This window comes from Pan paniscus, chromosome 2 (genome assembly GCF_029289425.2).
Source record: "Pan paniscus chromosome 2, NHGRI_mPanPan1-v2.0_pri, whole genome shotgun sequence".
Lineage (NCBI taxonomy): Eukaryota > Metazoa > Chordata > Mammalia > Primates > Hominidae > Pan > Pan paniscus.
The window spans coordinates 174917930-174934401 of record NC_085926.1 but is presented as its reverse complement, the minus strand read 5'-3'; the positions used below and the strand labels follow the sequence as shown (position 1 = coordinate 174934401).

General features: G+C 46.2%; 1 protein-coding gene across 11 annotated transcripts in view; it reads left to right on the top strand.

Annotated features, from left to right (window-relative positions):
* TBL1XR1 (TBL1X/Y related 1) overlaps positions 1 to 16472 on the top strand; it is a 185168-nt gene that overhangs the window by 154301 nt on the left and 14395 nt on the right. For all 11 annotated transcript variants that reach the window (XM_034957741.3, XM_055110699.2, XM_063602606.1 and 8 more), the window contains 3 exons: positions 1037 to 1097; positions 13207 to 13328; positions 13469 to 13543. In XM_034957741.3, coding sequence (XP_034813632.1) covers positions 1037 to 1097; positions 13207 to 13328; positions 13469 to 13543 — 258 coding nt within the window. The remainder of the gene's footprint in view (positions 1 to 1036; positions 1098 to 13206; positions 13329 to 13468; positions 13544 to 16472) is intronic.

The window sequence follows — 16472 nt, the reverse complement described above, 5'->3', positions numbered from 1 at the left end:
TTACATAAACATTCCTATTTGGGAAATTCACATAGGAATTTATGCTAGAAATACTCCTTAGGTCTATCAGCTCATTTCTGAATCTACTTACCAAAATGTCCTTATCCTTTTATCTATGTGAACACTTTTAATTTTACCTGGAATTTGAACCATAAACAATGTCATACGTCCTGCACTTTTTGCTTCCCTTCTACAATTTCTAGTTAGTCTCACCAGTGAATATGGCTCTGGAGTGAATCCATGGGAAATTCTAGAGCCGGTCTGTTAGCCGAACTCCTGGTACTTAATTGAAGCTAATATGAAATGCAGGATCTGTCTAGCCTTCTTTGTCTAAGTCGGCTGGTAAATATAGATGAGTTGGAAATAGGACCTTCTTCCTCCTAAATAAAGGTTTAAGATTATCTTAATCCAGGAAAGGACATGCTAATAATTGAGTGTGGTGTCAAACAGGGAAGTGGAGAGAAACTAGTTCACTCTTTATAAAATTCAGAGAGCAATAAAAAAAGTGGCAAAAGGGGAAGAAAAGTGAACTAGGCTGGGAAGGAGAGAGACTGAGTCCTGTTAATAGTCACCGCCACTAGACAATACTTTAGGTTCTTGCTTTAAGTACTGCCAAAATTCAAGCTGCCTTTTTGGGTAAATGGGAGCTTTCAGAATCTTTCAGTATTGAGAACTGATGACGTTGTTAACCAAGAACTTCTCTCTTACTAAACATCTATACGAGTCTTACATTAAATGTACTATTACAATGGAGTTTTTTAAGCAAAATCTAGTATAATGCCTGGCACTTTGTAGACTACCAGTAATTGCTATTTGAAGTAAGTTGACCAATGCAAAATCATCAGGGAAGAATCAAACTGCTTAATAGTCATTTTCTCCCAAAGTATATAGCCTTGTGGTACTATTTGGGATAAAGTGTTTAAAATTAAATCCACTCTGACATTTCATATTGCTGTAATACAGTTAGGCATATACTTTACACATGTATGTTAAACTTCTTTCCATGAGTTTATTTTTCTTTTCCTTTTAATCTCAGACTACAATTATTTGGGACGCACATACTGGTGAAGCCAAGCAACAGTTTCCTTTTCATTCAGGTAAATTTCTTATAATTTACGTGAAAGCTGGAGCTTGCTTCTGTTTTTCTAACTAAACTTTTAACAGCATATAATTTATTTTAAATGTTGAAATATCAAGTATCAGTCTTGTTACTAGTCCTTTGGAGAGTTGATGTTCCATGACATTCAGACTCTTAATTGTCAGAGGATCATCAAACGTTTTCTGTGAAATGTACCATAAAGCATTTGCAGCCTGGTGCAATTAGAGGTGGCATTATTGAATGGAAAGAGCATAGATTTTTGAATCAGAAAATCTAGGTTTGAATGTCAGTTCCACTCCACTTAAGAAGCATTATTAAGACTGAGCAAGTCACTTAACCTTTCTGAGCCTCCTTTTCACTGTCTGTAAATGAGGGATAATAATAATAATACCTGTTTGTTATGGGGATAAGGCTAAATGATATACATGAAAATACTGTATAGACTCCTATAAGTTTAGGTATTGTTGTCATTTTCTCATTTTGGATCCAGGTACCTGAGTATTTGTCTACAGGAAGTAAAAAATAGACTTTCCCAATGTTGTTGGAATGTTGGTGGCTTAGATGGATTTCTCTTTTAAGAAATACTCAATGTGGTACTTTTATCTGATTAATCAGACCTCGAAAATAGTGTTCCGTCCTTCATGATATACAGTCACACACCCAGACATTCAGCTTGAGTAGAGCCAGCCATGTTTTTGTGCCCGCGCTCCGTTTAAGCCTAGAACCTTTGCGCTGCTTTTCAGTGAGTTTCCCGACTGCAGTAGTAACTAAATGATGTTAAACTGGAACAAGATACCCAGTGGTTTTAGTACTACCTGATTTAGCTGTCTCTTTGATTTTGTTTTGCTAGAAAAAATTTCAGTTTGGAGACTGACTAAAATAACCCTGGTTATTCTCAAATCTTTGATGACATCCTTTTACAAACAGCGAGCCAGTGGCACAGCATCAACTTTAAAATGGAAATTTGCAACTTCAGACATTTTGCTTTTTTTTCATTCTCTGTTTAGTGTGCCTAAACAAGCCAAAATAAGGTGCAAAATGATTTTTCTGTAGCATCTGAATAAGTTTGCAAACATCGTTAAACAATTCAACTTGATTAAAGCTCACCACTTAATAAGCATTTACACATACATTTTTGTTCACCTGTTGTGCTTCCTTTTCACCTTTGCTTCTAGTTTTCAGAATTCTCTCAGGCTTCTTGTCTGTTAATCATACTAATTTCTCGTACATCCTAGGAGTAATGTAAAGTTGAAGTAAGTATGTTTATGGTACTATTGCTAGGTACCATATGATTAGTACCAACTCTGTGTTGGAGATGGTGCTCTTTCTGTCCCCTTTAGTCTGACTACAACCTGATGAGGTACATAGTATCAAAGTATTTTTACGAATAAATAAGCTTCAGTTTACCCATCGTATTCTTTCTTACCATTTTGTTTTTAAGACAATTTTATTGAGGTACAGTTGACATAAAATGAACTGTATGTATTTTACTTGAACAATTTGATATATTTTGACATATGTATACACCATTGAAACTATTACCGCACTCAGGATAATGAATACATCTATTACCTTCAGACGTTTCTTCTTGCCCCTTAGTGATATCTCTCTCCCATCCCCAGAGATTAGATTACATTGTATGATTGGGATCATACAGTATATACTCTTTTTTGGTCTGTCTTCATTCTGCATAATTTTTAATTCCTGCAATATACAAAATATATCTTATTCAACTGTTATCAGTAAGTCTTCTAATCAGCAGCTGGCTATTAGTTGGTAAGATTTTGGGGAGTCAAAAGCTATGTGCAGATTTCCAACTGCACAGGTGGTTGGTGCTCCTAACCCTCACATTGTTCAAAGATTAACCATATCATATGTTCAAAAAGCTAAGTAGAGACACAGAAGATATGTTATTAAACTTCTAGAGACAAAAACAACATGTGAGATGAAAAGTGCACTGGTTAGGATAAACCACAGATTTGATGCTGCGGGAAGAAATGATTTATGACCTTGGAGGCAGCATAGAATCTATCCAAAAACGCAGAGAACATAGACTGGAAAAGAGGGTGTGGTGACAGAGCATCAGTGAGTTGTGATAAAACTTTGGGCAGACTAATACCTACATAGTCAGAATCCTAGGTAAAAAGGTAGGGGAGGGAAGAGGGACAGAAAATAAGATTATTTAGCCCATTTAAAATTATCACCTCAAGGTAGATGGTGACAAGTTAAAGGTGTGCACTATAAATCCAAAAACACTACTAAAAATAATTACAGTTAAGAACCCATCAAAGGAGAAGAAAATGTAATCATAAAAAATATCCAATTAATCCAAATGAAGGTAGAAATACAAAAAGGGGAAAGAACAGAAGAGATAAACAGAAGTACAGTAAATTTAAATGTAACCATATGACAAAGCAAAATAAGTGTAAATGGCCTAAATATTAAAAGGCGGAGATTGTGAGACTGAATCAACAAGCAAGACTCAACTATATACTGCCTATGTAAAATATACTTCAAATACAAAAATATCAATAGGCTGAAAATGATGTAAAAATAAATACCATGCTATCACTAATCAAGTGTACATTTATACATTTCAAGTGTATAAGTATGCATTTCAGCAAGAGACAGCTGAAATGGCTACATTAATATAAGACAAACTAGATTTCAAAGCTCAGAAGATTTACAGGGAAAAAGGAGGTTATTAATGCAAGATAAACAGTCAATTCAACAAAACATTTTAAAATGATAATGCATTTAATAACACTGTTTCAAAACATATGAAGCAAAAACTGATGGAACTTCAAAGGAAATAGAAATTATTGTGCTTCCAATTGTTGAAGACTTTAGTATTCTTCTCTCAATAATTGATGGAATGAGAAGATGGGAAGAAGGAAGTAAGGCTATAAACGATTTGAAGATTATCTGATAACTTGACTAAATGACATTTATAGCAACAATGGATTTAAATTAGAAATCAGTATTAGAAAGCTCTCTGGAAGAGCCCAAATACTCAGGAACCCACACTTCTAAATAACTCATGGGCCAAAGGAGAAATCAAAATTAAGTTAGAAAGTTTTATATTTGACTACAGATTTTATAAGTTAATAATATACTGAAGAGAGACCGAGTGGCAGGGCGGCCACTGTGGCGGGGCTCTTTCCCCGTTTCGCCTCAGCTACCCCTCAGCTCCGGTAGTCGCCGGTCCGGGGTCGTCGCCGTTTGGGGCGGGAGCTGCTCGGCCCCGCCGCCGTCCCCGTCGCCGCTTCCGGGTCCAGGCCCCTCGGGCCGCCTGCCGCCGTCATGAGGCTGCGGGTGCGGCTTCTGAAGCGGACCTGGCCGCTGGAGGTGCCCGAGACGGAGCCGACGCTGGGGCATTTGCGCTCGCGCCTGAGGCAGTCCCTGCTGTGCACCTGGGGGTACAGGGCACGTTGGTTTCTCTTTCAGATTTATTTTTACAGTTGAGGCTGGTTACCTGGACAGAATTTAAGCTTCAGCTTGTGAAAGTAGAGAGAAGGACTGTGTGGTAGATAGAGCTCCCTCTCCCCTCTCCCCTCTCCCCTCTCCCCTCTCCCCTCTCCCCTCTCCCCTCTCCCCTCTCCCCTCTCCCCTCCCCCCTCCCCCCTCTCCCCTCTCCCCTCTCCCCTCTCCCCTCTCCCCACGGTCTCCCTCTGATGCCGAGCCGAAGCTGGACGGTACTGCTGCCATCTCAGCTCACTGCAACCTCCCTGCCCGATTCTCCTGCCTCAGCCTGCCGAGTGCCTGCGATTGCAGGCGTGCGCCGCCACGCCTGACTGGTTTTCGTATTTTTTTGGTGGAGACGGGGTTTCGATGTGTCGGCTGGGCTGGTCTCCAGCTCCTAACCGCGAGTGATCCGCCAGCCTCGGCCTCCCGAGGTGCCGGGATTGCAGACGGAGTCTTGTTAACTCAGTGCTCAATGGCGCCCAGGCTGGAGTGCAGTGGCGTGATCTCGGCTCGCTACAACCACCTCCCAGCCGCCTGCCTTGGCCTCCCTAAGTGCCGAGATTGCAGCCTCTGCCTGGCAGCCACCCCGTCTGGGAAGTGAGGAGCGTCTCCGCCTGACTGCCCATCGTCTGGGATGTGAGGAGCCCCTCTGCCTGGCTGCCCAGTCTGGAAAGTGAGGAGCGTCTCTGCCCGGCCGCCATCCCATCTAGGAAGTGAGGAGCGCCTCTTCCCGGCCGCCATCACATCTGGGAAGTGAGGAGCGTCTCTGCCCGGCCGCCCATCGTCTGAGATGTGGGGAGCACCTCTGCCCTGCCGCCCCGTCCGGGATGTGAGGAGTGTCTCTGCCCAGCCGCCCTGTCTGAGAAGTGAGGAGACCCTCTGCCTGGCAACCGCCCCGTCTGAGAAGTGAGGAGCCCCTCCGCCTGGCAGCCACCCCGTCTGAGAAGTGAGGAGCGTCCTCCCTCCTCATCTGGGAGGGAGGTGGGGGGGTCAGCCCCCCGCCCGGCCAGCTGCCCCGTCCGGGAGGCGAGGGGTGCCTCTGCCCGGCCGCCCCTACTGGGAAGTGAGGAGCCCCTCTGCCCGGCCAGCCGCCCCGTCCGGGAGGGAGGTGGGGGGGTCAGCCCCCCTCCCGGCCAGCTGCCCCATCCGGGAGGGAGGTGGGGGGGTCAGCCCCCCGCCCGGCCAGCCGCCCCATCCGGGAGGGAGGTGGGGGGATCAGCCCCCCGCCTGGCCAGCCGCCCCGTCCGGGAGGGAGGTGGGGGGATCAGCACCCTGCCCGGCCAGCCGCCCTGTCCAGGAGGTGGGGGGGGCGCCTCTGCCCGGCCGCCCCTACTGGGAAGTGAGGAGCCCCTCTGCCCGGCCAGCCGCCCCGTCCGGGAGGGAGGTGGGGGGGTCAGCCCCCCTCCCGGCCAGCCGCCCCATCCGGGAGGGAGGTGGGGGGGTCAGCCCCCCGCCCGGCCAGCCGCCCCGTCCGGGAGGGAGGTGGGGGGGTCAGCCCCCCGCCCGGCCAGCCGCCCCGTCCGGGAGGGAGGTTGGGGGTCAGCCCCCCACCCGGCCAGCCGCCCCGTCCGGGAGGGAGGTGGGGGGGTCAGCCCCCCGCCCGGCCAGCCGCCCTGTCCGGGAGGTGAGGGGCGCCTCTGCCCGGCCGCCCCTACCGGGAAGTGAGGAGCCCCTCTGCCCGGCCAGCCGCCTCGTCTGGGAGGGAGGTGGGGGGGTCAGCCCCCCGCCTGGCCAGCCGCCCCGTCCGGGAGGCGAGGGGTGCCTCTGCCCGGCCGCCCCTACTGGGAAGTGAGGAGCCCCTCTGCCCGGCCAGCCGCCCCGTCCGGGAGGGAGGTGGGGGGGTCAGCCCCCCTCCCGGCCAGCTGCCCCATCCGGGAGGGAGGTGGGGGGGTCAGCCCCCCGCCCGGCCAGCCGCCCCATCCGGGAGGGAGGTGGGGGGATCAGCCCCCCGCCTGGCCAGCCGCCCCGTCCGGGAGGGAGGTGGGGGGATCAGCACCCTGCCCGGCCAGCCGCCCTGTCCAGGAGGTGGGGGGGGCGCCTCTGCCCGGCCGCCCCTACTGGGAAGTGAGGAGCCCCTCTGCCCGGCCAGCCGCCCCGTCCGGGAGGGAGGTGGGGGGGTCAGCCCCCCTCCCGGCCAGCCGCCCCATCCGGGAGGGAGGTGGGGGGGTCAGCCCCCCGCCCGGCCAGCCGCCCCGTCCGGGAGGGAGGTGGGGGGGTCAGCCCCCCGCCCGGCCAGCCGCCCCGTCCGGGAGGGAGGTTGGGGGTCAGCCCCCCACCCGGCCAGCCGCCCCGTCCGGGAGGGAGGTGGGGGGGTCAGCCCCCCGCCCGGCCAGCCGCCCTGTCCGGGAGGTGAGGGGCGCCTCTGCCCGGCCGCCCCTACCGGGAAGTGAGGAGCCCCTCTGCCCGGCCAGCCGCCCCGTCCGGGAGGGAGGTGGGGGGGTCAGCCCCCCTCCCGGCCAGCCACCCCATCCGGGAGGGAGGTGGGGGGGTCAGCCCCCCGCCCGGCCAGCCGCCCCGTCCGGGAGGGAGGTGGGGGGATCAGCCCCCCGCCTGGCCAGCCGCCCCGTCCGGGAGGGAGGTGGGGGGATCAGCCCCCTGCCCGGCCAGCCGCCCTGTCCAGGGGTGGGGGGGGCGCCTCTGCCCGGCCGCCCCTACTGGGAAGTGAGGAGCCCCTCTGCCCGGCCAGCCGCTCTGTCTGGGAGGGAGGTGGGGGGGTCAGCCCCCGGCCCGGCCAGCCGCCCCGTCCGGGAGGGAGGTGGGGGGGTTAGCCCCCCGCCTGGCCAGCCGCCCCATCCGGGAGGTGAGGAGCGCCTCTGCCCGGCCGCCCCTTCTGGGAAGTGAGGAGCCCCTCTGCCCGGCCAGCCGCCCCGTCCGGGAGGGAGGTGGGGGGGTCAGCCCCCCGCCCAGCCAGCCGCCCTGTCCGGGAGGGAGGTGGGGGGGTCAGCCCCCCGCCCGGCCAGCCGCCCCGTCCGGGAGGGAGGTTGGGGGTCAGCCCCCCGCCCGGCCAGCCACCCCGTCCGGCCAGCCGCCCCGTCCGGCCAGCCGCCCCGTCCGGGAGGGAGGTGGGGGGGTCAGCCCCCCGCCCGGCCAGCCGCCCTGTCCGGGAGGTGAGGGGCGCCTCTGCCCGGCCGCCCCTACCGGGAAGTGAGGAGCCCCTCTGCCCGGCCAGCCGCCCCCTCCGGGAGGGAGGTGTGGGGGTCAGCCCCCCGCCGGGCCAGCCGCCCCATCGGGAAAGTGAGGGGCGCCTCTGCCCGGCCACCCCTACTGGGAAGTGAGGAGCCCCTCTGCCTGGCCAGCCGCCCTGTCTGGGAGGGAGGTGGGGGGTCAGCCCCCCGCCCGGCCAGCCGCCCCGTCCGGGAGGGAGGTGGGGGGGGTCAGCCCCCCGCCCGGCCAGCCGCCCCGTCCGGGAGGTGAGGGGCGCTTCTGCCCGGCCGCCCCTACTGGGAAGTGAGGAGCTCCTCTGCCCGGCCACCACCCCATCTGGGAGGTGTACTCAACAGCTCATTGAGAACGGGCCATGAAGACAATGGCAGTTTTGTGGAATAGAAAGGGGGGAAAGGTGGGGAAAAGATTGAGAAATCGGATGGTTGCTGTGTCTGTGTAGAAAGAGGTAGACATGGGAGACTTTTCATTTTGTTCTGTACTAAGAAAAATTCTTCTGCCTTGGGATCCTGTTGATCTGTGACCTTACCCCCAACCCTGTGCTCTCTGAAACATGTGCTGTATCCACTCAGGGTTGAATGGATTAAGGGCGGTGCAAGATGTGCTTTGTTAAACAGATGCTTGAAGGCAGCATGTTCGTTAAGAGTCATCACCACTCCTTAATCTCAAGTACCCAGGGACACAAACACTGCGGAAGGCCGCAGGGTCCTCTGCCTAGGAAAACCAGAGAACTTTGTTCACTTGTTTATCTGCTGACCTTCCCTCCACTATTGTCCTGTGACCCTGCCAAATCCCCCTCTGCGAGAAACACCCAAGAATGATCAATAAAAAAGAAAAAAAAAAAAAAAAAAAAAGAGTGTTAATCCTTTGGGATGAATTTGTTTAATAAATGCAAGTTTTTTTGAAAAAAAAAAAAATAATAATATACTGAAATCCATTGAATTGTATACTTTAAACAGGTGAATTGGTATGTGAATTATATGTCAATAAAGGCTTTTTTTAAAAAAAATAAAGTCAGTAATAAATGCATCCTTCTTCGGTCATAGGTTCATTCCTTCTCTTTTAAAATTATGGAGGCTACATGGGTTAATGAAAGTAAATCAGAAGAGGGGTGGAGCAGACAAAAATGTTAACTTTAGCTCCAAGATTTTAAGAAATTATTTAACTGGGAAAATTAAGTTTTCATAGCCTCTTATGTGTAAAATGAGATGGGTATTAGTGAACACACTTCTCTCACTTGTCAGGTACATAAAATTTTTTTTTTATGTTAGATATTTCTTTCTAAAGAACTTGTACTATCAAGACTCATTTTAAGAGTAAATATAAAATGAGGTATGTGTTCTTTGATTACATCAATCTATAAGCACTGTATTGTATGAGGCAGGCATATCACAAAAGCGTTAATCACACAACCTACGTTGCAACATTTCCTACATCCCAACAATCTTGATTTGGTTATGTAGTTTGGTTTTGTTTTTCTTTTTATGAACCTAATAGCGTGTTTGTTTTAATGCTACTTTTTGTTTATTTTAGCCTCCTCTCTAACATTTTGCAGGCTGCCCTGTATAAAATTAACACCTCTGGAACATCCTGACATATATTTGGCCTTGTGAATAACACTTTAGTGTATCTTTAACTGTCTTCTAATTGGATTTTTCAGGCCTCCCTTCCCCATTTTTTTGCACTTGTTAACAATAGAAAGATTACTAACCAAAAAAAATTAAAATTTTTAGAATTGTATTTTAAGTGATAATACTTAATGTCAAAATGAAAGTGCACAGTAGTTACTGAATTAGGTTCCATGGAGGAAAACGACGTGTAAACTAGACACTCCAATAAAGGGAATTTAATACAAAGAAATATTTGCAGAGGTGTTGGGAAGAGTGAAAAACTAAGGAATAGGAGGTAACCGAGAGACTAATTGAAGGAAGTCTAAGACTCTAGAGGAGAAGGCAGGACCTGATTGTCCAGTGGGGACTGGGTTGTAGAGGATAGGCTGCCTGGCAATGCTCGACACCCAGCCTGAAATGATGGCAATCGTGCTTGTCTTCTTACTACTCCTAACTTTGGACTCCTCACTTTGAACTCCTGACAGTGTCTTACATTGTATGAACCCATCTGGAAACCACTAGGCACAGGAACCCGGGACATAACTTACAATAGCCCTCCTGGGTTGCACATCCTAGCAGGGCAGAGTGCAGTAAGGAACGAATGAGAGTTGACTGCCAAATGAACAGGACAGTCATCCACATTGCTGTCAGAAATGGTGATACACACAAATAGAGGCAGAGTTCACACATCATGCGGATAAAGTTGGCACATATTTTTGTTTACTAGTTGATTTAGGTTGGGTTTCTCCAAAAGGCAGGCCCTGTGCCAAACATTTGAGTGAAGTGACTTATTGTGGAAAACCTCTTAGGAGAAATAAGTGAAGAAATACGGGAAGCAGGATGGGGGAGAGGGAAGAAGCCAAGGAAGGAAGTGATTCTGGTGAAGAAAGGCCCAGTCTCAGCCTGGTGCAGAGGGGAGCTTGCACCTCGAAGTTTTTCTTACATCGAACCAAGGGTGCTAGGTCTTTAGATCTCTCCTCCCTCCCTCCTTCCCAAAAACATACACAACACCAGCTTGGATACAGAGCAGCAGAGCAAGGCAGTTCTGTGAAGTTTGTCCCTGGCAGCCCTTAGCAGTGAAGCACTCAGCTGGGAATTGGACACAGCACAGGCAAAAAGGCTTATGGGCAGGAAGAGCAAACACCAGCTAAAGCAGTGCTGCTTCATGACTAGAGTAAAAATACAGCCTGCAACTTACTCAGCCTGACAACTCTGAGGTGTGATTTTTGACTATGTTTACTTTGTTGGGAATTCTCATAATTTGAAATTTTGTATAAAAAGTGAATTTATGTTAATAATTTTATATGGCACTTTGTTAAAAGGTTGATTGAGGGAGGATTAAATATTTTAAAAATATAGTTATTTGAAATTTCATGTAACCTCCATAGTAAGTTCCCATTAAATCTTTTCTTTCCAATCTATTTCCTTTATGAGCTTACTCTATCCAAGTGGTGTCCTGATACCTAGTTTTTCATTGTAGAAATATACCCAAAACTAATTATTTTAATGTCTGGTCATATTACTACAATTCGCTTCTTTGTTCTTTAGTACTTAGTACTTTTAGATTTGGGGCTTACCTGATTTGTCTTTAGCCAGGCAATGAAATCAATTTCACTCTTTCCTGTTGTACTTTATCTTTTAAAAAAAAATCTCAGTATAGTTCTGATTAAAATTTCCTTTCTGAGTCCTAAATGCTTTAAATCTTCTTTTCCCATTCTTTTTACTTCTCCTATCCATAGTTACAAGTTCTTACGCATGACATATCTCTTGGCTGATAAGTTTAACTGCTTAAGCACCTGTTTATGTTTCATTTTTAACATAGCCAGTTACTATTATGCTTGGATATACACAATGAGGGAGTTTGTGGCTTTGTTTTCCCTTTCCACAGACGTCTCTAATCTCCTTTATTAAATGCTTTGTATTTCTACTAATTAGTATACATAGCTAAACTTTTTGTTTTTGTTTTTTGAGACATAGTAGTCTTACTCTGTTGCCCAGACTGGAGTGCAGTGGTGCAATCACGGCTCACTGCAGCCTCGGCCTCCCCAGCTCAAGCAGTCCTCCTGCCTCAGCCTTCCAAGTAGCTGGGACTATAGGCATGGACCACTACACCTGGCTAATTTTTTATTTTTTAGAAATGAGGTCCCACTGTCTTGCCCAGGCTGGTCTCAAACACCTGGGCTCAAGCCCTTCTCCTGCCTTTGCTACCAAAGCGCTGAGTCACACCTGGCCACACAGCTCAACTTTAACTCTCCTGTTTTTCCCCTTTAAGTTTTTTCTTTAAATTAGGGTTGATAAACTTTCACTAAAGGACTTGAAAGTATTTTAGACATTGTAGGCCATAAGATCTCAGTTGCCGCTAATCAGCTCTGCCCTTGTAGTGAAAAAGCAGCCATAGGTAATATGCAACTTAATGCATTTGTCTGGGTTTCAATAAAACTCTTATTTATGGACACTGAACTTTAAATCTCATTTTTCCACATTTGTATGTCTTCCTTTGATCCCCTCCTCCCCCATTGCACTATAAAAGCCATTCTTGGCTTATGTGCCATAGTTTGTCAACCCCTGCTTTAAATGCAGTGTCTTTGATATGCTTCTGTTGCCTAACCCAGTTACTCGCCTAACCCAGTTACTCACTATTATTACCATAATCTGTGTTGCTAATTACGGAGATCCTTTGCACCTTGCAGCAGGAGACAAGGATGTTCAATAATTTCAGAGCTAAACTCAAAGTATTAAATGCCAGCCTGCTTTGGGGCTTCAGAGATTTTTAAATTCATTGATTTTAAGGGGCATTTGATTTTAAGAGGTGTTTGACAAGAACAGATTTTAAGAGGTATTTGGCAAAAGTTGCTTCGAAGAAAATTATTTGCAAATCATATGCCGTATTCCATTTGTTAGTTGAGTAGATGATAATGGGAATGATACTTATTCAGCATAACATTTGTCTAACTCTTGTAATTGACAGAGTACTTCCACACACATGATCTCACGTGGTCTTCACCATGTGTACTAAGGATAAAGATAGTACAAGTTTAGTATCCCTTATCTAAGTGTTTGGGACCAGGATTGTGTTGCATTTTTTATTTTTATTTTTTTTCTGATTTCGGAATATTTGCATATACATAAGGCAATATCATGGGGATGGGACCCAAGTCTGAACATGAAATTAATTTATGTTTTACATATACCTTATAATATAGCCAGATGGTATCATTATACTGTATTTTTACTAGTTTTGTGCATGAAGTGAAGTTTGTATTAAGCATTTAATGTGTGGAATTTTCCACTTGTGGCATCATATTAGCATTCAAAAAGTTGCAGATTTTGGAGCATTGTGGATTTTGGATTTTCAGATTGGGGTGCTCAACTTGTGTGTTATCCTCACTCTTGTGTGTGAGGGTAACACTTGCATGTTACCCTTATCTAAAGAGGATATATCATAGAGGTTAAGTGACTTGCTTGTGTCCACTAATTATGCAGTGACAGAACCGAGGCTTCTTGTCCATTGAACACTCACAGATTTTAGAAACGAAAAGCATGATATCATCACATTTAATTGTATCATTTTATAAAAGAGAACCCAAGACCCACAGAGCCAGCTCTCAGGAACCTTCATCTCCCAGTTACTAGGCCAGTGTACTTTCTCTTAGGGTCTGTCTCACCTAGAAATAACTAAATTGAAATTTGTTAATATTGTTGTATATAGATACTTTTATTTTAATTTTTTCTTAATATCTTAAAAAGTATAAAGTAAAATATTTAAGTGCCTGTTAGTATATTTTATTAGTCAACAATGGTTCAAAGCTAAAACTCTTGGGTTTTAGTACATGTGGAATAAAAGCAAACCTAACCTTTGTTCCTTTGCAGCACCAGCATTGGATGTTGATTGGCAGAGCAACAACACCTTTGCTTCTTGTAGTACAGATATGTGCATTCATGTCTGTAAATTAGGACAAGACAGACCTATTAAAACATTCCAAGGACATACGGTAAGAAACCTTTTTTCCACATTAAAGTGGTCATGATTAACAAGTAATGTTTCAGAATAGTTTTAAAGTATATATGTTTAATATTCAAGTAGCTACCCAGTCTATACAATGAAAATGTGAATATTTACTATTATTTTTAGAATGAAGTAAATGCTATCAAATGGGACCCAACTGGCAATCTCTTGGCCTCCTGTTCTGACGACATGACTTTAAAGGTAATTTGCTTAGTAGGGAGAAATTGGTTGGCGGTGTCACACAGTATGGTTGCTCTGGCCGTTTTAAGACCATTTAGAATGTCTGTCTTACATGGAGTGTTTATGCCTGGATGAAAACTCCAACATTTTAAATGGCTAACCATTGTTTTTTAAATTTTATAGTTTCTTTTCTGAAATACATAAAACTATTTGAATGTAGCAAATTATATTAAAATGATGGCTTATGATACAGTGAGACATATGATACCCTATTAGTAAGGGCTCTCCAGAGAAACAGAACCAATAAGAAGATGGATGGATGGATGGATGGATGGATGGATGGATGGATGGATGAGAGATTTACTGTGAGAAATTGACTCACGTGATTATAGAGGCTGAGAAGTCCCACAGTCTGCTGTCTACAAGCTGGAGACCCATGAAAGATGGAGGTGTGAGTCCATTCCAGGGCCAGAGAAGGAGTGCCAGTGGTGTAAGTCCCAGTCCAAGAGCAGAAGACCAATATACCAACTCAGCAGTCAGGCTGAGGCAGAGAATTCTTGCTTCCTTGGCGTTTTTGTTCTGTTTAGAGCCTCACTGGACTGAGTGATGCCCCCCCCCCCCCCACATTGGGGAGGGTGGCAGTCTGCTTTTCTCAGTCAGCTAAGTTAAATGCCCGTCTCAACTGGGAACACCCTCAGACACAGCCGGAAATAATGTCTCACCAAATATCTGTACCCTGTGACTCAGTCAAGAAGACAGATAAAATTAGACATCACCAATAGTAAGAAAGGTCATGCTATAAATTGTCTTCACCATTAGAAAGTCATATGTTGAGGCAATTAAAGTTTATTTGCAATTAAAGTTTATTTGCATATGTAAAGATTTGACTTAATAAGTACTCAAAATCTTTGTAGCATTCATGGATTTGATTGGAATTCTTTGTGTTGTATTAATTTGATTTTGCTGTGGTATGACTATGTATCACCATTGCTGGGAAACTGATACATAGCAGAGAATCTCTCAGTGAGCGAGCCTAGTTGACATACCAACATCCACATCTCAACATGGATCTCTGTTTTTCTTGTTGTATGACTAAAAGCAAAACTGCTGTCTCGCACCTAAGCACACCAGATTCCTCATTTGGGGAAAAAAGCATTTGGAGGTAAAGAACAACGTAATACTTATTTCCAAAATAAATGAAGCTTTGAGCCCTCTCCTGCAACAGCTAACCCTCTACTGAAAACAGTTTTATCCTTGACTTTGCAGTACCAAGGACTGCAGATGTGATGACCGTTACAGATACGAAAATCATGAGGGAAAACTGCTTTTCCTGCTACTATGAACAGATTAAATTTAACTTTGCGAAACTTGTGAGGTTTTCTCCTTTAAGTATCTGCTATGTTTTTAGACAGTTCTTCTTAAGTCTGGGCTCCCTTACAAAATTGCTAGTAGTAATACTACTCTTAATGCTTTCATCTTTGGCTTTTCCTTATGTGCACACGTATTAATGCTTATAACATGAAAAAAACTTCTGGAACTGTGTGTGACACATATGAGGAAATGACAGAAGGGCAGTGTCCAGAGGGCCTTGTGCCACATATTGAGTTGAAGCTGGAGAGAGGTTAAAACTAGAAATTGTTAGAGAGCTTTTCTTCATCCTAAGAATGTTTAAATGTCACAAAGGATTTTAAAGCAAAAACTAGGATGGATGGATAATGTGTAATGGGCTGTTTTCTGAGAAGAGGGAATGCCAGATGGAATGAGAAGGTGACGTTGAGTCATGCGAATGGAGGAGATAGGTGGGACTGATGCTTAGAGAACTGTAAGCTCAAGATTAAAAACTGGGAATTCTCAGCAGATAGGTGGTCTTTAAAATCCTTGGGCATGGCCAGGCCTGGTGGTTCACTGTTGGGGTTCAATCAGGCTGGTGGGAAAAATATTAGAGATAGTTATAGAAATAGACACATATCTTCTTGGAAAACTGAGAAGTAACTTCAGTAATAGATCTGGCTGAACGCGGCCTGGTTCCTTTACCTTTAGTTAAACAAATTAAACTAGTAATAGAGGAAGGCAGGGTAGTTTACCTAGCTAGCTTGTTTACTCATATAATATTAAGACTAACCTTTGATGTGCCATGGGTGCTTAAGTGCTTTTTACTTGGGAAGTCCACAATGTCAGTTACCCTCTAATGGTGTTGACTCAAGCCTTTGTGAATTAATCTTACTGAATAAATTCGAGTCTCACTAGCGGATAGGGCCATGGTCGCAACTGTTTACAGAACTCTCCAGGGAGTCTGTAAGTGGCTCGGACACCCTCAGCTGGACTGGCAAAACAGGATATCTGTGTGTTAGTGTACTTTATTCATCCATTGCTGGGTCAGGGTCTGCAGGCAGACCCCCACAGCTAGTGCCCCCATGTTGCCACAGCTCATGCCTATAATTAAAGCACTTTGGGAGGCTGACGTGGGCAGTTCACTTGAGGTCAGGAGTTCAAGACCAGGCTGGTCAACATGGTGAAACCCCATCTCTGCTAAATATACCAAATTTAGCCGAGCGTGGCGGCAGGTGCCTATAATCCCAGCTACTCTGGAGGCTGAGGCAGGAGAATTGCGTGAACCCGGGGGACGGAGTTGCAGTGAGCCAAGATTGTGGTGCTGCACTCCAGCCTGGGCAAGAGAGTGAGACTTGATCTCCAAAAAAAAAAAAAAAAAATTGGGGCAGGGACAAAACTGTGTAGGTAGTACAGAGTAAGAAAAGAGGGGACCTAAAAAAGTAAGTCTTAGAAACTCTAACAATCACCAAATCAAGAGGGATGAGCTTTCCAAAGGAAACTGAGAAGGTGACTGAGAAAGTGGAAAAAGAAAGTATGTAGAGGAAACTTATTTCAAGGGAGGTAAGAGTTGAGAGTGGCCAACAGTATCAAATTCTATGAATTAGAAAGGTCTAATGAA